General features: G+C 38.3%; 1 protein-coding gene and 1 pseudogene across 1 annotated transcript; both read right to left on the bottom strand.

The window, feature by feature from the left end:
• Positions 1 to 14,805: 14,805 nt before the first annotated feature.
• On the bottom strand, positions 14,806 to 15,498 carry LOC137724988 (uncharacterized). Its single transcript, XM_068463610.2, has one exon. It carries the CDS (start codon positions 15,496 to 15,498, stop codon positions 14,806 to 14,808), a length of 693 nt encoding a protein of 230 aa, XP_068319711.2.
• A 4,112-nt stretch (positions 15,499 to 19,610) lies between these two features.
• LOC148697047 (uncharacterized) lies at positions 19,611 to 20,597 on the bottom strand (annotated as a pseudogene).
• Between the last annotated feature and the right edge of the window lie 953 nt (positions 20,598 to 21,550).

The raw sequence follows: 21,550 nt of genomic DNA, 5'->3' as shown, positions 1-21,550 counted from the left end.
TAGTAGTGATTTGAGATGCATAAAGAGCTCATAACCTGCACCCCCGGTGTTAGTGCTCTCGCCCAGAGTAGGGCACAGTCCTTCACGTGATGTTCACCTCCCGCACCACACGCTCATCTTGGATACAAGTTAGGTGCACAATCTTGTCGTACAGACCACTATAGGTGGTTCTGACTCGTAGGTGACCCGCGATTATTCGCCCAATCTTCAAGTGATCTTAGCACTTGAGCGTATTTATTTATACCCAGTCCTATCGTACAGACCACTTTAGGTGGTTGTGACTCGTGTGCAGGTATAGTTAGTGAGTTATGGATTTAAGCTCTAGATTTAGCCGTACAGGTCATGTTAGGTGACTCTGGCTGACAGATTTCATGGCATTGACTTAACATTACCTGAGTACTTGCATCTTTTATGTAGAGGCATTCGACATGGCATATTTCTAAGCATGAGTTATATATATGTGCATATTCTATTTTCTGGGAAACTATATAGGTTTTACGGCGAGGGTTTAGTACTTTTGATATTGATATGATTTTGAAAAGCTTTGTTTTTGCCCACTCACACTTTCTGTTTTACGCCCCTCCAGGTTCTATTTTGAATAGCTCTTTTGGTGGCTCTCGAGGGATTCACGGCATATCTGACAGCTTATCACCAGTATAAGACCACCTTTGGGTGTGTTTATTTAGTGTTTGTTTCTCCCGGACTGCCCTAGGTCTTTCGTGCTCTGAATATTGTTTTTCACACTTACGCTTGCACATGTATGTTCTACTTAGTGTATAGCTTGGTTTTTATTTATTCGTACTTTTATTATTATTCTTAGCTTCCGCATTGTGCACATGGTTACGTCATTTCCACGTGACGGCCAACATGCCCTGATCTCGGTCGTGGTGTGTTAACTATCTAAATGGATTTTGTTATCTACATTTTTTTTAACTGTTCACTATTTAAATTGGCCCCTTCCGCTAATAATTCATGGCTTCGCCACTGCAGACACCCAATAAGATTCCAGCAAGGGTGTACGCTGCACAAGGGAAATTTTCAAATTTTTGGATTTGCCTTAGGTATTTTTACAGAATTTCAAACATAACTTGTTCGTTATAGTTCCAAATTGAGTTTAGTTTGCAGTCATGTATTTGTAAAAATGAATATTATTCGGAAATAGTAATATAATAGTAAAACGTGAAAGGAAAATTGAGATCCACATGGAAGGCCTAGTGGCATCACATGGGCATTTTGATAATTCCACTACTACTGAGAATAAAATACGATATATCTTGGGACAGGATGTCACAAATGTGTAGACCAAATTTTTAGACCAAATTTGCAAATCATATGACATGTCACTAAGGTTTTAATTTAGTGTTCATTTATTTCTTATACATATCAATTAAAACTTGAAAATATGTTAGTTTTTAATCTCATACTGACAAGGGTAGTAATAAATAAGAAAAAAAACACCTTACGATTTTATATAAGTACTTTAAAAGTTTAAATAGAAAGGAAAGAAAACTCATCAGCTATCTACTTATAAGCCCAAGGTTTGCTGGTTCCTTTCTCTCAATACAAAATAAATTAGTTTTTTCGTGTCTCTAAATTATTGAGTTTGAAGTGTTTATTCAAAGTTAATTTTATCGAGTATTACATGTGAAAACAAATATTATATATATACTTTTTTTGTCAAACAATAGATTTGGTAGGTTAGATGTTCGAACCCACGCCGTGGTGCAAAGACAACACTTATCTCCAACACTGTGATAGAAGGCCACTTGCGAAAACAAATAAGTTTTATTATATGAAGTTAGGGCATATTTTTTAGCGTAGCTCGAGCCTCAAAAATCTTATGACCGGCCCTGCCCTTTGCTCCAACCAAACTAAAAATGAAAGAAACTTACTGTGCTTAGGTATCTTCTAAGCAAACCGAGATTTGATAATGACGAAAGGCAACCTTTGTCAACAACAAAACACAAATTTATAAGCAACCCAAGTAGAGATTTGAGACCAATAAAAAAAATTAAGGTTGACAGCAACAGAGAATGACAGACTAATATAAAAAATGGAAACATAGGTTGAAAAAAAATGTGGTTGAAAACGAGCAATCAACGATGATCGACACGTGGATTCGACAAATCCGTCCTTTTACTATAGCTAGAGCAAATAACAATGAAGGATAAAAAGGAAAAGGAGTGCAATTTCGTCATTTCACTATTAATAAAAATGAGGACACAAAATAGACAGTTGAGATCGAATGAAGGGCATTTTTGTAATTTTATGTACAAAGAAGGCAACAAAACGGGACAACAAGAAGAGACCAAGGGTATTTCCGCCCTTTCACTGTTAATGAACAGTGCCAAAAAAACTGGGTTTTAGTATATGTATAATTTGAGACAAATAAGTTTCTTATCAAATATTGTAGTTCGATTTAAAAAGGTGTTGAAGTTTAAGATTAACATGTTATCTTATAATGAAAATTCAATAAACCATCTAAACTAGTACAAAATACACTAATGCAGCATACATTTGTAACCGATAACACAAAGATAAGTAAATTAAAATCTAAATGTAGCATACATATGTAATCGATAACACAAGTAATTAACTTTTTGGTGTTACTATTTGTCACATCCTGGCCCAGGCCACCACCATATCCCGGGCTCGACTCCACCGTAGCACGATATTGTCCGTTTTGGGCCCCTACCACATCTTCACGGTTTTGTTTCCGGGAACTCACACGAGAACTTCCCAATGGGTCATCCATCATGGGATTGCTCTCACGCGCTACTCACTTAACTTCGGAGTTCTGATGGAACCCGAAGCCAATGAGTTTCCAAAAGGCCTCGTGCTAGGTAGAGATGGGAATATACATATAAGGCTTAGAGGATCCACTCCCCTGGGTGATGTGGGATGTTACACTATTTATTAATACACTGAGACATATCAACTATTTCGCTACCTATAATCTAACATGTGGAGTAATACAACAAGTTATAAATATTTTCAGTATATAGAAAATTTTTGTGAACAAACAGAGACTTATCCTTTAATAGAGGAACTAGTGGAACCAGAAAGAGGAACAACATCACAAATTAAGTTAGGGATTTTATCTTGTAATGGAGGCAGGGCTAGCCCTAAGGGTAGTCCATGTAGGTGCCCAAGGGCCCCCCAAAAATTTTATATATTTTGTAATTAACATATAAATATAAAAAAAGTAAGAAATATCATAATTCATTTGTTGGTGCCGTGAAAATGTTTAGCTTCTTTTTTTCTTTGGGGTGTTGAGTTCAAAACTTGGAGCTGCCTTTTTAGTCACTAGGCTTTTCTTTTCTTTTTGCAAATTTATTCCCAATCTATTAATCTATCTGTCCAAATGCATATAAAGTTATTAAACTCAAGTCCATTCCCAATCTTTTTTTCTTTCAATTTCCTAACCTCTCAATTTCTATCGAATGTCTAAACCAACTATCACATGATCTTGAAGATTGTACTTTAAGATAATAAAAACTTTGAGTTTATATTTTTCTTTTCAATAATTTATTATGCAATGGATTATTTTAATAATTTATTTGTTAGTGTGGTGTTGATTTTAGAAAAACACTCATAAGAATAATTGGCGTTGAATTTATTATACTTGTCAATGAAGTTTTATTGTTATTTACTCTCTTGATTATCAAGTTTGATTGTTCTTCACTCTTAATCTTATACTCCTGACTGCAAACATTTAGTATGTTTGCTTCTAAAAATGTGAGACGTGTAATTTTTAAGTAATGCTTGTATATCTTTTTTTTTTTATATTAATTTTAATGATACTTAATGACACACCCCGACCGGAGTCGAGACGTGCTGGCCGTCACGTGAGGGTGACATAGTCAAGTGCGCAACAGAAGTGATAATAATAAGAAAATGCGAATAAATAAAGGGAATTGTTATTGGCACTCTAAAATTCTCATTCCACACTCCAAACTTTCTATATTTAGAAAGAAAAATACACTTATGAGGAGTGTAGAATGAGATTTTTGGAGTGTCAATAACACTTCCTTAAATAAAAACCAAAACTAAACTTATTTAACTAGAGATAATATGTAAGAGTGTGAAAGTGATCAAGTATAAGATAAACGCATATCAGAGCATAGGTCAAACAAAAGTGCAGTCAAACTAACTAAGTACTAATTATACAAACAGAGAGAAGATCCCTACTTTTATTTATGGAAACGTCAGAATTGCCTTGTAGTCCTCGTGAGCCACCAAAGATGAACAGCTACCTAGAACTTGGAGGGGCACAAAACAGAAGGGTAAGTGGGAAAAAACAAAATGTTTGAAAACATATTTATCTTTATGAACATAATAACCCCTCTCCGTAAAACCCGTATAGTTTCCAGAAAATACTACAACATAGGTATGAAAGCCAATGCACAAGAGCAGCGAAAATTGAAGTATACCATGTCATAATATCTCAGCAATAATAAATGTAAGCCAGGTGTGAAACCAATATAAAATAATATGCCAGTCGGAGTCACCTGTACGACTGGATATGTAGCTCATCAATCTAGGCTAGCACACGAGTCGGAGTCACCTAGTGTGACCTGTATGACAATCTGGGTATAAATATGTACTCTCAAGTGCTAGGATCACGTGAAGGCTGTGCGATAATTCGTGCGTCACTTGCGAGTCGAAACCACCTATTGTGGCCTGTACAATAGGCTGGCACCAAACTTGGATCCAAGGTGATCGTGCGGTGCAGGAGGTGAACAATCACGTGAAGGCTGGCCTTAGCCCCAGGCGAGAGCACTAATACTGAGGTGCAGCCATGATGAGCTCTAAATAAATGTGTGCATACCAATGCAATACAACCCATTTAATCACATAATACTCACATGATGCTTACTTGAGTCTCTGCAACATCACACAATACAATTCACAAGTGTACCAATGCAATATTTAAAATGTAACTTATTTACGACATGGCAAGCAAAGCATAGTTCTATATAAAACCATTTCTAAAAATTGTATATAAAAAAAAATACACACACACACACACACACACACACACACACACACAAAACAAATGCCTACTCACTGATAAGTAGCAGGATCGTAGCCCCCTAACTTCGCTTGTCCATGCTCATCTCGGGGTATGTCTCACTTATATGTAATACAACTATTTTTACATTAATTAATTAGCACTTAAACAAAGCCTAGGATTAATTCCTCATATATTGCTCAAATAGGGTGCTTGAATATACTAATGTGATCTACTTGACAACACGAACACCCCCATATTTTTAGAAAAAAATTTGGACGTCGGACGCGCCCTTATGCTCTAGCCAAAGCACAGCCACAAGCGTTGGCCACGCCCAGGAACGTGTCTGGCACACAGGACAGAAACCTTAACGGCATTAGGAATATTTCGTTAAATTCGAACGATGTTACCTGACGCCGTTATAATATTCCGTCAACTTTGACGAAATATTCTTCTTCTTCTCCGATGGACCATGCCAGTCTCCATGGTCCACCTCCGCCGGTCGCCGTCTGGTTTGCCAATTTCTGGAAAATTTTCAAAGCTTAATATCTACTTCATTTCTCAACCAAAATCCATGAAATTTATATGGATTTGAAGGTCTTGAAGAGTAGAACACATTCGTACCTATTAGGAGTTCAAAATCCTATGAAAAACAGTCAAAAAATTCCTTGAAAAATTCGGCCAATTCTGCAACTTTCCAAACTTCCCTATACCGACGTCCGCTTTACTCCAAAACTACTCCAAAGTGTTAGGGAAGTTGCGTGGATACCTTTCCAAGCCTTAAAACCTCGAAACCACACCTGGATTGCATCGGAGCAACTTGGCTCCTCGTCGGAGCTGGTGAGTCGACAGTCAAAACTCACCAAAACTAAAACCTAAAGGTATGGCTAGGTTTGTGAGTTTGTGAGAAGTGTGATGGTAGTCTTCGTAGTTTCGATCTATGCTATTTTGGTGTGGTTTGTGCGTGTGGGGTGCCTCGGGTACAGAAGGATGAAGAAATGAGAAAAGTCAAGAAGGAGAGAGAGAGTATACGAGAATGTGATTGGCCAGAATCAGAAAATAATATTTTTTTGATTGGGCTGCTTTGAGAGAAAGATAGAGTTCCAATTGGCCCAAAGAAAGATAAAAGCCCAAAATCTGATTGGTTTAGAGGTAATAGGAGCTAATATAATTGGTTCATGATTTACCCATTTACATATTCAATTAATCGTAACTTTTTTGTTACGAATCCGATTCGGCCTTAACTCATGTCGACGTGCTCATGACGTCGAGTATGATTTAATTACAACAGTGAGGAAATAATTTAAAACTACATACGTACATCCACGTCACTAAGCCGATGAGGGCAATATCTTCACTTTACACACTATGGAGAAAATATATATAATAATTTAGGACGGGTCATCATAGTCTACCCCTCTTAAGAAAATTTTGTCCCCAAAATTCGTACACATCAATAACCATAAAATAGATATGGATACAGGTCTCGCATACGCTCTTAAGTTTCCCAGGTGGCCTCCTTGACTAAATGGTTCATCCATAAAACTTTCACCATACAAACGGTCTTGTTCCGAAGAACCTTATCTTTCCAATCCAAGATTGTCACCGGCTCTTCATTGTAGGTCAAATCTAGGTTAATTGGTGAGGAGGAAATACATGCGATGGATCAGAGACATAGTGACGAAGCATAGACACATGGAAAACGTCATGTACCTTTGATAATACTGAAGGTAGCTCAAGCCTGTAGGCAACTTCACCAACTCGCTCAGTGATCTGATGAGGTCCAATATATCGAGGACTTAACTTACCTTTCTTACCAAATCGTACCATGCCTTTCCATGGAGATAACTTTAGGAATACCCATTCTCCAACTTTATATACTCTATCAGTTGCATGTTTATCGGCGATACTCTTCTGTCGATCTTGGGCCGCTTTCAGGTTAGCTTTAATCACCTACATATTCTGTGTAGTCTCATCCACAATCTCAGGGCCCACTAGCACTTTCTCGCCAACATAACGAGGTACAACATGGTTTACCATAAAGCGCCTCAAAAGGTAACATGTGAATGCTAGAATCATAGTTGTTATTGTAAGCAAACTCGATCAAGGCTAAACGTTTATGACAAGCGTCTCCAAACTGGAAAACTAAGGCTCTCAACATATCTTCTAGCGTTTGAATGGTTCTCTCAGATTGCCCATCCATTTGTGGGTGATAAGTTGTACTATAAAGCAATCTTGAACCAAGAGCTTCTTGGAAAGCTACCCAAAACTTAGAAGTGAACCTGGAATCCCGATCAGAAATGATATTAACCAAAACACCATGCTACTTGACAATCTCTGAAATGAAAAGCTCAGTAATTGGCTCAAAAATAGTTCTCTCGAACAGGCAGAAAGTGCGCGGACTTCATAAGCCTATCCACTATCACCCAAATACCATTATACCTATTTCGCATACGAGGGAGCTTGTACACGAAATCCATGGTAATATCCTCCCATTTCCACTGAGGTACGGGAAATGGTTGTAATAATCCAAAAGGTTTCTTCCTCTCTGCTTTGACTTGCTGACAAATTGCACAACGACTCCCATATTTAGCAATCTTTCTTTTCATACCAAGCCAATAATAAAATGGTCGAATGGTGTGATACATCTCGGTACTCCCAAGATGCATCGCATAGGCCGAAATATATGCTCCAAGTATATCTTTCTTTAATTCTTCGACATTAGTCACGTACATTCAGTCGCTCTACATCAACATACCATCGGAATTCCTAATCCTAAGGTCTTTCTTTTTCCTTTTAGATGTTGCTTGTCTTAACTCTTGAGATTCCGGATCATTTGCCAGAGCTTCAAGTACACGATCCAGCAAAATTGGCTTAACTTGAAAATTAGCAAGTAGAGCTCCCTGGTAATCTTTCCCTAATGTGACTCCAGTAGATCGCAACTCCGTTAAGAGTGGAACACCGCGTGCATAGAGTGTGTTGAGTCGACCCTGGGATTTCTTGCTTAAAGCATTAGCTACATAGTTTGCACGACTAGGATGATACTTAATCATGCAGTCATAATCACTAAGCAACTCAATCAATCTTCGCTGCCTGAGATTAAGATCTTTCTGAGTAAAAATATATTTAAGACTTTTATGGTCGATGAAGATCCAACACGTTTCCCCATACAAATAATGCCTCTAGATTTTCAATGCAAATATAATAGCAGCTAACTCGAGATCATGAGTGGGATAATTCATCTAGTGGGGCTTTAACTATCGCGAAGCATACGTGATCACCCTGCCATGCTGCATTAGTACACAGCCCAAACCATTTAAAGAAGCATCACTATAAATCTCGAAATTCCACTATCGTCCGGAAGTGCCAACACAGGTGCATGAGTGAGAGAATATTTCAATTGCTAAAAACTTTGCTCACAGTCATCACTCCACTTAAATTTTACTCTTTTTCTGGTCAACCTGGTTAGAGGTAGGGCTATAACTGAAGAATCTTTCACAAATCGTCGATAATAACCTGCTAAACCAAGAAAACTCCGTACTTCCGCGATAGTCCGTGGCTGCTCCCAATTCTCCACCGCAGCTACTTTCTGAGGGTTCACAAGAATACCCTGGGCTAATATCACGTGTCCCAAGAACAACACTTGATCCAGCCAAAATTGGCATTTACTAAATTTAGCATACATACGATGTTCCCTCAACTTCTTCAGAACTAAAGTGAGATGTCTAGTGTGCTCCGCCTTAGATTTAGAATATACCAAAATATCATCGATGAAGACAATGACAAACCTATCAAGGTACAGGCGGAATACGTAATTCTTCAGGTCTATAAAAGCTACTGGAGCATTCGTTAACCTGAGTGGCATCACGAGAAACTCGTAATGACCATATCGAGTCCTAAATGCCGTCCTCGGAATATCCTCACGCTTGATCTTCAACTGATAAAAACCAGACCTCAAATCAATTTTGAAGAAGACATAAGCACCTCGAAGATGGTAAAAAAGATCATCAATACGAGGTAACGAATAACGGTTTTTAATCGTTACCTGATTCAGCTATCAATAATCAATGCATAACCTCAAAGTCCCGTCTTTCTTTCGTACAAATAAAACTGGAGCTCCTCAAGGAGAAGTACTCAACTGGATAAAACCTTATCAACTAATTCTTGCAACTGAATTTTCAATTCCTTCAATTCTACAGGAGCCATTCGATTAGGGGTTAAAGAAATATGATCTGTACTTGGAGTTAAATCAATAGTGAATTCCACTTCTCGATTTGGTGGTGGTCTAGGTAAATCATCAGGAAAATGCCTAACTACTCGAACATCCTCCACACAGGTAGAAGTATCCTCGCTCAACACCACATGAGCCAAGTAACCCTGACAACCTTTCCTTAATAATCACTTTGCTCTCACAGCAAAAATAACGCCATCTCTCAGTCCACTACACTCGCCCACAAAAGTAACCATAGGCAAGCCTGGCCGATCGAAAGTTACTGTCTTCTAATAACAATCCAACTGAGCACGACTGTAATGTAACCAATCCATGCCCAGAATAAAATCGAAATTAACAATATCTAGTGGAACAAGTTTAGCTGGCATGACGACATCTTCCACAAGAACAAGGCATCTCTGATATGCCCAACTAACATAACAAGTCTCACCTCTAGGTATCGAAAACTCTAATTCATAATCGAGATGTGTGGGATAAGGTTGCGTCTTTTGAGCAAACATATGAAAAATAACAGAATATGTGGCACCTGAATCAATTAATACTATAGCTGATATGAGCATATTTATACAACTTTGTTATCTTATTTCTTTGCATTTACTTAGTTAATTTCTATTTATTTTGGTAATTTATGTTATTTTCGTATTATTGTAGGTCCAGTTGGTAAAGATGACAATAAATAGTCAAATGGAGCAATTTGGAGTAGTTTTGGAATTGGATTGGATAGCATGCGTCGATAGCATATGGGTTGGACGTTTTTGGTGTTTAAATGGTGCTAGACATGTGCTAAAATCTGGAGAAATTAAAGTTGAGGCTTGGACGGCAAGGAATTACACAAGAAAGAGGAATCCTAATTGGAGAGGAACATTATCTTATCTTATCCTATCTTATCTTATCCAACATTATCTTATCCTATCTTATCCAACATTATCTTATCTTATGTCCAGCTACAAGGAGGAATCCTAATCATATTCCAACACTCTCTACCTAATTTTTAGAGTCCTAAAATAATTCAAAATGCCAAAACATTTTCCTCCATGGATTCAGCCATTCCCCCTATTTATATGAAATTCATGCAGAGATTTAGGGTGTGCCATGCCTACCATTCATCCATTGAAGTTGCTGGAATTTTCAGAGTTCTTTCTATCTTTGTTTTAAGTTTCAATGTTTATTTTAGATTGCTTTTCAGTTATGATGAACATGTGTAACTAAATTTCTTTTTAGCTAGAAGTGATCTGAAACCCTAGTATTTATAGGCTAAATGGGGCTGTAGCTGATTGCAAGGTGATCCCAACCATTAAGCCAAAGTTTTGAATGTTTTTCCTTATTTGGCTCCTCCAAATTAGGCTAGATGTTCTAATTCCTTTCCCATTGTTCTCCTGGTCTTATAACAAGCCAGATTCGTCTTGGATTCTTTATTTGGGCTTCAAAACATACCACTAGACTTCTTTCCACTTTTGAATAAGGGTCAACCCCAAAAATGGCATGTTTTCATTTCTTTTGCCTTCAAATTGTTCCTAAAGTACATGTAACTGCACACTAACACAAAATAAGGTAAAATGCAACCAGTTTAACTTAAAAACATCACAAAGAGGCTAGAAATGGATGGTATAAATGCATGACATATATGAGTTATCAAATACCCCCAAACCTGGTTTTTGCTAGCCCTCGAGCAAAACTATAACTAAAAACACACAAAAACAATAAAATCTAACTATACCACTTTCGCTGGCTAAACAATTGCACTGAGCATGTGCAACAAGCCTTTAAACCTCTAGGTGTCCCTAGTCGGAAGAGTTGTATCTCCTGAGGGTTTACAATGATAAGGCCTACAAATGTCTACAGACTCTGCAAACAAATTAGTTAAAGCATACTTGAAACAAACTAATAAGAACCAATGAAAGCTTAGTCATACATTTGAACCAAAAGTCTGCCACTTCGAAGAATCGTATCATATGTAGAATGTAAAAATATTACTCCACAACTCATGACTTCAAAGACACAATACTCAAATGCTAAAGATAGAATTCGCCTCAACTCTATTCCTCACAGATATCACTCAAATTTTCACTCAGATCCTAAGGTGTAGTCTCTCCACAAATATATGTGAGTGAAATTATGTAAAAAGGATTCAAAAATTCTCACATATGAAATATGAAATAAAAGCATAATTTTTTAATAGATCTCATGAAATGAATCAAATACTAAGAAAATGGCTAGCACACGTACTTACTAGCACCCATGAATACATCCCCAAAGATCAGCTAGGTCTTTCACACGGTTGTAATGTAAGGCTTAGGCGAGGGGCTATGAAAAAAAAAGATAGGAAATACTAAAGCTTGGAACGTACCAAAGTGTCTTCCTTGTGAAACCAATGAGCTCTCCTCTTCAATTGACCTTACTTGTTTGTTCTTGGCGTCCAATGCCCATGTGTGATAGTGAAAGGATCTGGACATTACATTTTCTTTGATCATGTTGTTTTTTTGTTTTTCTTTCCATTTCTCTTTTTATTTTGCAATTCCAGCACATGTTACCTCGGTACACGCCAGTTTCTTGATCTAGAGCTCAACCTATATTTGTCTTCATCAGTTTGGTATTCCCCAAACTATAAGGTATAGTTGTAATGGGCTAAACTTGATAGAGTTTGGTACGGATGATGAAAGAACTAGGCTAAAAGTGTTTGGCTGCAACAAGGGTGCATGAAGCACACAAAGGGATGGGAATTAGGCCTTTTAGTGGTTAAAACATGCATAGCCTAACATCATCTCAATGAGTTCATTGATAGGTGATAATAAACACACGGTATCTGCAACATAGGATTATTCTTAGCATTCAATCAAAGAGAAATAATGAGATCATTTGAAGTGAAATTGAAAGAAAAAGATAGGTGCAGAATAACTCACTAGGGTATTCTCCATTATTCTTCTTCTAGAATTTGAGCGTGGTACTTTTACTATCATAATTCCAAGAGTAACAGCTTTGTAGCAGAAAATAAGATACGAAACTTTTTCATGACAACACTGTAGTTTTGTTTGTAAACATAGCCCTTATATACATTCACATTAGTAAGCAAAAGTAAACTTAACCAAAACTAAAAACAAATGAAAATTTTCAATCCCACACCCCCAAACCTAAACTAAGCATTGTCCTTGATGCTTACAAAATGAATGGAATGCATATATTGCAAATAGGTAGAGTGTGTGGAATAAAATAAAACTAAAAGACGCAAATAAAAGGAAAGAACACAAACCCAGCAAGGTTGCCTCCTAACAAGCACTTTATTTAACGTCTAGGCAAGACTTGGTGGGTATGATGGATGAATGCCTAGGGTGGCAGGAAGTCAAGGTACCTCCGAACCTTGGTCGAAAGATGTGGTTTCTTTCGAGGGACTTTGAATATGGTGCGTTGAATTTCCACAAGGACTTGATTGTGATGGTGTTTTTGTCTCTCCTTGTGAATAAAATGCAAGACCATATCTTCTTCCTTTGTTTGAGATGGCAGCAAGGTCTTGTTATCGAACTTCAATTCTTTTCCCTCTTTTAATGGTAGCTGTGGATGCAAATTTTTGCCTTCTTGATCTTGGAGAAAATTGCACCTACAAAACAATTAACACCTTAGGTTAAGGTCAAGAGCCTCACGCGCCCACGATGAATGGGGGGCTTTGGCCGAAGAACATCCGATGCCAAAGTTAGAATTTAGAGAGAAAAAGTGTTTGGAGAGTTTTTGGAGTTTTACAAGAGTGTGGACCTCCCTTTTTAGAGAAAATAGGGTCATATATATAGGGAATGGAGGTGGCCGAGCCTTAGAGGTTTTTGGTGTGAAAATGGGTGATTTAATTGGTTATTAATGGATTAATTAGGAATTAATCCATTAATTAGCCAATTAATCTCCATTTATATGGAATAATTTGTAGGTTATGAAGTAATTACCTAAGATGAGGATGGATGAGATAATTTGGAATTTGTTACCTATTTTGGGCACTCTTAGCTTGATTAAAGAATGACTGTCCACTGCTCGTGCATAGGACAACCGGTGTGTTTCAAGGGTAACTTTGTCCTTTTCACCAAAAATCCACGTGTCGCCTTGTGATTATTTTTGGCTCCACAAATGCCTCCACACCTGTTGAGCTGCTCGTAGGAAATGGCAGCAGGTGTAGAGATCTTCTAGCTCTATGAAACTTAGGATTGCTTCCTGTTTTGATGTAAATTCCCTCTTTAATATGAAATTAGATCATTTTAGGAAAGGGAAATAAATTTCTCCCAAAGCCTATTTAAGTCCACCTTAAGTGGGTTATTAAATCAACTTTGGAGAGTGATTTATTCTCCCCTACAAGAGAGAAAGAGAGCTTAGAAGATATTTGTTCCCCATCCTCTAGCAATCTTCTACATCTTGCTCGTGCAAATGACCGTTTTTCGTTGCTTTCTTCATCTTCTCTGTGCCGCACCAATGTAATAAAAACTTAATTTCTTCTTGGGTGGTGATGCCACAGGGCAGTCGTCGGGGTGGTGCGGCACGTCGGCTGGCAAAGGCCAGGAGTTAGCTTGGCATGGGCCAAAGAGGTGATGTGGCAAAGGCCATTGCTTGAGCAACTCGGCTTGATTTAAGCCAAGGATTGGTTCGGCATGGGCTGAGGAAGTGGCGTGGAATAGGCAATTGTTTGGCTGCCACGTTTAGGCTATTTGCCAAAAATGAGAAAACTGCTTGAGTTTGATTTCTCAGCTGCCGTAGATGGAGCAGTCAAGGATCGAGCTGCCAAGATCGGAGTTGCTGAAGGTGAAGTGTTGGATGAGCGAACTATTAAGTGTAAAAATGGCTACTGCCCCCTAACCATTTGTTGCCTAGTTGATCTTCAAGCATTCGATTTTTTGAGCTATGTGGCCTTCTCGTGCTGAAGGGCTTACCTAAATGGGTGTTAGGGATTTAGTTTACCCTCTCGCACTGGAGAGCAATTAGTTTATCCTCTCGCACTGGAAAGCAGACCCATATGGGTGTCAAGGAATTGGTTTACCCTCTCGCACTGGAAAGCAATTAGTTTATCCTCTCCACTGGAGAGTAAACCCATATGGGTGTCGGGGAATTGGTTTACCCTCTCGCACTGGAGAGCAATTAGTTTATCCTCTCGCATTGGAGAGTAAACCCATATGGGTATCGGGGAATTGGTTTACCCTCTCGCACTAGAGAGCAATTAGTTTATCATCTCGCACTAGAGAGCAAACCCATATAGGTGTCGGGGAATTGGTTTACCCTCTCATACTGGAAAGCAATTAGTTTATCCTCTCGCATTAGAGAGCAAACCCAGAAAGGGTTTTGAGCAGTTGTTGTGGACAGCAGTTGAGCCAGGCTTATGAGTAACTTCTTGAATCTTCATTGAGAATAAAGAAATAAATCAACTGTGTAGAAACTGCATAACAAACTGGATAGTCTTCAGCTTACGAAGCCTTGTTAGTCGAGCTGCTTGAGACTTTAAACTTATTTAGAAAAGCCCAAACGAGGTTCAAGGGGTGATAGAGGCTTCCCCTGCTTGTGTAGGTCGTTTCATCAACCTATCAAGATACTCGTCGCATCAGCCCTCATTTGTCAACTTCTCAAGGTACTGCTTCCATTTCAGGCAACCGTTAGTAATATGGCCTGGTCCTTGATGGAATGCGCAATACTTTGTATGATCTAGCCTGGTAAGATCGTCTTTCATTGGTGGTGGCAATTCGAACCAAGGTTCGTTCTTGAGCTTGCGGAGAATTTGGCCGATTGGAACTGTGAACTTGGTGAATGTTTGAGGCGTTGAGTCTTCTTTGGTCAGGGAACATTCCATGTGCTTCTTTTCCGACTCGTTTTTGTTAGATTGCTTGGCCTCGTCCCATAATGCATGTTTTTCTGCCAAAGCATACGAAGCTGCTAGGGTTAGTTCTTCTCCCATGATCAGTTTTTTGAATAAAGGATGTTCGGTGGGAAGCCCATTTCTAAATGCCGTCATTGCTATATCCTCGCTACAGCCAACAATCTTGGCCTTCTTCACTTTGAACCTCTTGACATAGTCGCGAATTGTCTCCCAAGGGTCTTTTATGATGCTGAAGAGATAGTCGGATGTCATTTTGATTGAGCGGTTAGACGAGTACTCCCTAGTGAAAACAAATGACAGTTCGTTGAAACTCCGGATTGACTGCGGGGTTAAAGTGTGAAAGCAGTCTTGTGCCTCGCTTTGTAAAGTTGTGGCAAAAATTTTGCACATAAGCGCATCATTATTCCTGTAGAGGATCATGGTACTGCGATAGTGCTTGAGATGTCGATCCAAATCTTCGTCTCCCTTGTATGGATGGAAATTTCTGCCTTCTTGATCTTGGACAAAATTGCACCTACAAAACAATTAACACCTTAGGTTAAGGCCAAGAGCCTCACGCGCCCACGATGAATGGGGAGGGGGGCTTTGGCCGAAAAACCTCCGATGCCAAAGTTAGAATTTAGAGAGAAAAAGTGTTTGGAGAGTTTTTGGAGTTTTACAAGAGTGTGGACCTCCCTTTTTAGAGAAAATAGGGTCATATATACAGGGAATGGAGGTGGCCAGCCCTTAAAGGATTTTTGTGTGAAAATGGGTGATTTAATTGGTGATTAATGGATTAATTAGGAATTAATTCATTAATTAGCCAATTAATCTCCATTTATATGGAATAATTTGTAGGTTATGAAGTAATTACCTAAGATGAGGATGGATGAGATAATTTGGAATTTGTTACCTTGGGCCCTCTTGGCTTGATTAAAGAATGACTGTCCACTGCTCGCGCGTAGGACAACCGGTGTGTCTCAGGGTAACTTTGTCCTTTTCACCAAAAATCCACATGTCGCCTTGTGATTATTTTTGGCTCTACAGCAGCAAATCATCTTTTAAAGACTCCAAATATGGCACCTGAAAAGATGTAAAACAACATGGAGAATTCGGCACAGATTTTGAAAATCATTCAATTAAATTAGAGGATAGAGAAAGAGCTTCAAACACTATGTCCGACACAGTTTCACCAAGCACATCTATGGGTGACTCATCATGTCCTTGTTTAACAAATCTTCCTGGAAACGGAATTGGTGGAACATATGGCTTGGGAGGAATGTAAGGTTCTTCTTCTTCGTAAAGCTTAGGAACTTCACTATGAAAATATACATTGCAAGCTTCCTTTGGTTGTTCCTCCTCATCTTCTTGATCATCACCACCGGATTTATGTTCATTTAATGCTTAGACAATCTGCCCCAATTGAATTTCCAACTTGGTAAGTGCAGTGGAGTGTTCTTGAATCATGCTACTCATTGATTGTTGAAATTGTAAAATGCTTTGAGCAAATAGCTTCAAAGTGTCCTCCAAAATAGTGTCAAAAGATTCTTGTTGTAATGGAGGTGCAAATGCTTGATTTGGAGCTTCTATGTTGTTCCAAAAGCCATGATTAGAGTTCCTCCAAGCAAGGCTATATGTATTTGACAATGGTTGCAGTAGTCTTGGTTAGAGAAACACATATGGTGTGAGTGCTCTTGGACAAACGTAGGAAACTCTTCTCTCCTTGGGCAGAATTGAAGAGGATGGCCAGTTTTAGCACATAATGGACATTCGCTATACATCTTTCTATACCACCTGAAATCAAACAACCTAAAATGTAAATTAAAAATCTAAAGTAAGTAAAGAAAAATAGATAGGGTTTATAAAGCAAGCAATTATAGGAACTGAAATCAGTCCAACGGCACCAAAATTTTGTTATGTTCACTTCAAGTTCAAAAATAAGGATAGTATAGTGGCACAAGTAAGTGTGTCGAACCACAGGGACTGATTAGTCCTCTACAAATTACAAGTTTTATGTGAACCCTACCTAAGCAATGAAAATGAAAACTAAATTTAGATTTTTGTTTTGAAAGCTAAAGTAACTTAAGATGCAAGACAAGATAAAGATGAATGACAGATTGATTCAGAAACGATGGGAATAAAACTAAGGATACCGATTTCACCATTACAAGTCAATTCCATAAAAATTAAGTCCAAAAGCATTCAACTCTCCAATCTACAACTAGGGTTCGTTTTACTTATTTATGATCATCCATTTGATGTATGGTTGTGATCAAGTACTCCTAATATGCAACTAGTTGTGATGTTCAACTTAGATTACCAAATAAGAATTCATTAAGAACAAGAAAACTTTATAGAACCAATGAAATCACATGGCAGGATGTATGCATAGTAGTTTCTTCATTCATTCACATGTCTACCAAGATTAAGCATGATGTGTACTATAACCTTGATCAAATAATTCATAAGTATCCCTAATGGTGATCAAACATTAAGATTATCAAACAAATTATACTACAAAATCAATGAATGAAACAAGAACACAAATTGGTAATTTAAATACTTCAACTTTATAACACAGAACATGTTTGCAAGGCTACACTGAATTCCCAAGTTATGAACTTAATTACACAACATGAGTAAAATATATATATATATATATCAAGAACAACATGAGTGAAATTAAATTAAATTTCATAGAAGGAACCCCCTTGAAGCAATTCTGATGTTGAATTTCTGCAAGAACAGCGCGGCTGCGTGGTTTCTTCGGTGGCAGCGGATGGTGAAGGGAAATAGGGTTTTGTTTCTGGAAGAAAGGCCAAAGAAAGATAAGAGAGAGAGCTCTGGTTGATCCCCAAAGGGACTTTATGAAAAAGTGATCTAAAACCCTAGTATTTATAGGCTAAATAAGGATGTGGCTGATTGCAAGGTGATCCCAACCATTAAGCCAAAGTTTTGAACGTTTTTCCTTATTTGGCTCCTCTAAATCAGGCTAGATGTTCCAATTCCTTTCCTATTCTGCTCCTGGTCTTTTAACAAGCCAGATTCATCTTGGATTCTTTATTTGGGCTTCAAAACAGGCCACTAGACTCCTTTCCACGTTTGAATAAGGGTCAACCCCAAAAATGGCATGTTTTCACTTCTTTTGCCTTCAAATTGATCCTAAAGTACATGTAACTGCACACTAACACAAAATAAGGTAAAATGCAACCAGTTTAACTCGAAAACATCACAAAGAGGCTAGAAATGGATGGTATAAATGCATGACATATATGAGTTATCAGGTGAATTTGAAGCCATGATCATATGTTTTATATAAATTGATTACATCCAGTTATTGTTTCATAAAACATGAATGCGATTTACTTATTTGCTTTATAGAGAACCTATTCTTGTATGTTTACTAAGGGTGCACACTTAGTTTGCATGCAGGGATTTGATGCTAGAATATAAGGGAATTTCACCTAATCGTTATGAACTTATATTTGCAAGTAGTAAAAGTCACTAGTCATGATTGAGTTAAGTAAATTCTTGGCAGGAGTTTCATGTTTTTCATAGTTACGAATGTTTTGTCAATGCTTAAGATTTTCACATAAATTTATGATCTTTGAGATGTATCTCTATCATGCTTTTCATAGTTAGGGAACTTGAGAAGAATAATTTGGTTGAGTCGCTGAGTCCAATTCAATGAACTTAGGAAAATCTTAGAGTTAATTTGTGTTGTTCATAGTCAATTTGGGGCATTGTCATTCATGGTTTATAGGAAAAATAACTGGAAATCGATTTGTATGCATATGTTTCATGTGTGGAGAAGAATCCTCTAGCTATCCTCTTACCCATATTTAATTCACAACTTAATTTACTTGCTGCCATTCACTTTTGTTCTCATTAAATTCTTCCAAAATCCCCTTCATTCATTGTTTTCTCTTTAGTTTAACTTAGTTTTCAGTTTTATAAGTTTACTTTGTGTTGATTAGCATCCCTTCTAATCCTCGGAATAGAACAATCCCTACTTACTCATACTATGATTGCATAATTTATAGGGTTTAATTTATGTGTTAGTTTCTACCACATCACTAGCAAAATGTCCAAGAATATTTAACGTACCCATAATTAGATCAGGATTACTTTGAGCATCTTGCAGAGTGATGTGATGGCACACAGCCCTGCGCCTATTGTTGACCTCTACGACCTTTGTTTCCTTGATTACCGCGTCCCTGAATACCTCGTCCCTAACTAGGCTGATTAGGCTGTCTCGTCGAACCGGCACTACTAGAAGCAACCTCAATGTTCTAGGACTGTTCTCCAAAATACCACTGTGGTCCACCGCCTTGGTACGGTGCATACGACGTGTAACCTCCCTGATATGGTGGATAACCACTATGATAAAATGGATCGGCTAAATACTGATAGGCTCCCCCATACTATGAAGCTACATCCCCCTAATAGTGGTAAACACCACCATAACATGTCGGAGTATAAGTACTAGGCCCCTTAATCTATTGAAGGGGAACTGCTGGTGGTAAGGTAGGAGGCTGGGGATTATGCTGATTCTACGGGCACTGGTTAGCCTTATGCCCCGTTTGACCACAAATGAAACATCTACCACTACCACTTTGTCTACACTTCCCAAAATGATGATTATTACACCCATGACAAAGTGGAGCACTAGAAATGTTAGGACTTCTCTGCCTTTGGAATCGGGAACCACCTGTGAACCTGCCGCCCTTCTACGGCGTAGCAGAATTCAAACCACCATTAGATGAACAGGAACTATTGCCACTTCGCTTAAAATTCTGTGTTTTACGAGGACCGTAGAAGGACTGCCCTTTATCTTTATTAGTATTATTTTTCTGAGCATTACCTTTCTCTTCCTCCTCATCACTATCATCCAGAGCATTCTCAGAGTCCTCAACCCGGAGTAAAACCTCGAAGAATTCTTGATATGTAGAACAGGGAGTCGAAGTCGCCATAGAACGCAACTTCTTGCGAGTACCTTTCTTAAAATGTTAGAGCATCTCAGCAGGATTTGCAGCAATCTCTGGACAATATTGAGACAAATCAGTGAACTTCCGATGATACTCAGTGGTTGACATTTTCCCTTGCTTTAGTTCTAAGAATTCATCCTTCTTATGATCCAAATACTCCGGTGGTATAAATCTCTTCTGAAATAGATGCTTGAAAATCTCCCAATTTGTGGCATCTTCGGCTGACAGCAAATAGGATTCCTATTTCCACCATGATGCAACCTCCAAACACAAGAACCAAGTGGCTATCTCAACCCATCTGTCATCTGAAAGATTTCCCTGTCGCTGCATCACCCAAAAGGTTTTTTCAACATGGTCGAGCCAAAGCTCAGCTCCTTCGAACCCCTCATTACCAAGGAAATTATTTAGCTTCAAGTTACATACAGTCTCCAAGGGGGTCCTCTAGGGAGGAAGAAGTGATGATTGAATAGCACTAGCAATAGCTTCACCAAGTTGTCCAATATATGGAAAATCAGACTCAGAAGAAGTACGTGGCTCTCTACGAGGCGGCATAGTTCTAACATAAGAGATAAAAAATAATTAGGACTTATAACACCAACAAAGAATGCAGGACTGCCAAACCTAGGCTTTGATACCAAACTGACACACCCCGACCAAAGTCAAGAAGTGTCAGCCGTCACGTGAGGGTGACGTAGCCAAGTGCACAACAGAAGTGATAATAATAAGAAAATGCGAATAAATAAAAACCAAAACTAAACTTATTTAACTAGAGATAATATGTAAGAGTGTGAAAGTGATCAAGTGTAAGATACATGCATATCAGAGCATAGGTAAAACAAAAGTGCAGTCAAACTAAATAAGTACTAATTATACAAATAGGGAGAAGATCTCTACTTTATTTATGGAAACGTCAGAACCGCCATGTAGTCCTCTTGAGCCACCAAAGATGAATAGCTAAATAGAACCTAGAGAGGTGCAAAACAAAAGGGTGAGTGGGCAAAAACAAAGCGTTTGAAAACTTATTTATCTTTATGAACATAATAATCCATCTCCATAAAACTCGTATAGTTTCCAAAATACTACTACGTAGGTATGAAAAACCAATGCACAAGAGCAGCGAAAACTGAAGTATGCCATGTCATAATATCTGAGCAATAATAAATGTAAGCCAAGTGTGAAACCAATATAAAATAGTATGCCAGTCTGAGTCACCTAATGTGACTTGTACGACTAAACCTGTAACTCATCAATCTAGGCTAGCACATGAGTCGGAGTCACCTAGTGTGACCTGTACAATAGGCAGGGTATAAATATGTACTCTCTAGTGCTACGACCACATGAAGGTTATGTGATATTTCACGGGTCACCTACGAGTCGGAACCACCTATTGTGGTCTGTACGACAGGCTGGCACCAAACTTGGATCTAAGGTAAACGTGCGGTGTGGGAGGTGAACAATCACATAAAGGCTGGCCCTAGCCCCAGGCGGAAGCTCTAATACCGGGG

The sequence above is a fragment of the Pyrus communis genome, chromosome 5, assembly GCF_041283825.1.
Source record: "Pyrus communis isolate YQ-2024b chromosome 5, ASM4128382v1, whole genome shotgun sequence".
Taxonomy (NCBI): Eukaryota; Viridiplantae; Streptophyta; class Magnoliopsida; order Rosales; family Rosaceae; genus Pyrus; species Pyrus communis.
This window is presented reverse-complemented; position numbering and strand designations above follow the sequence as displayed.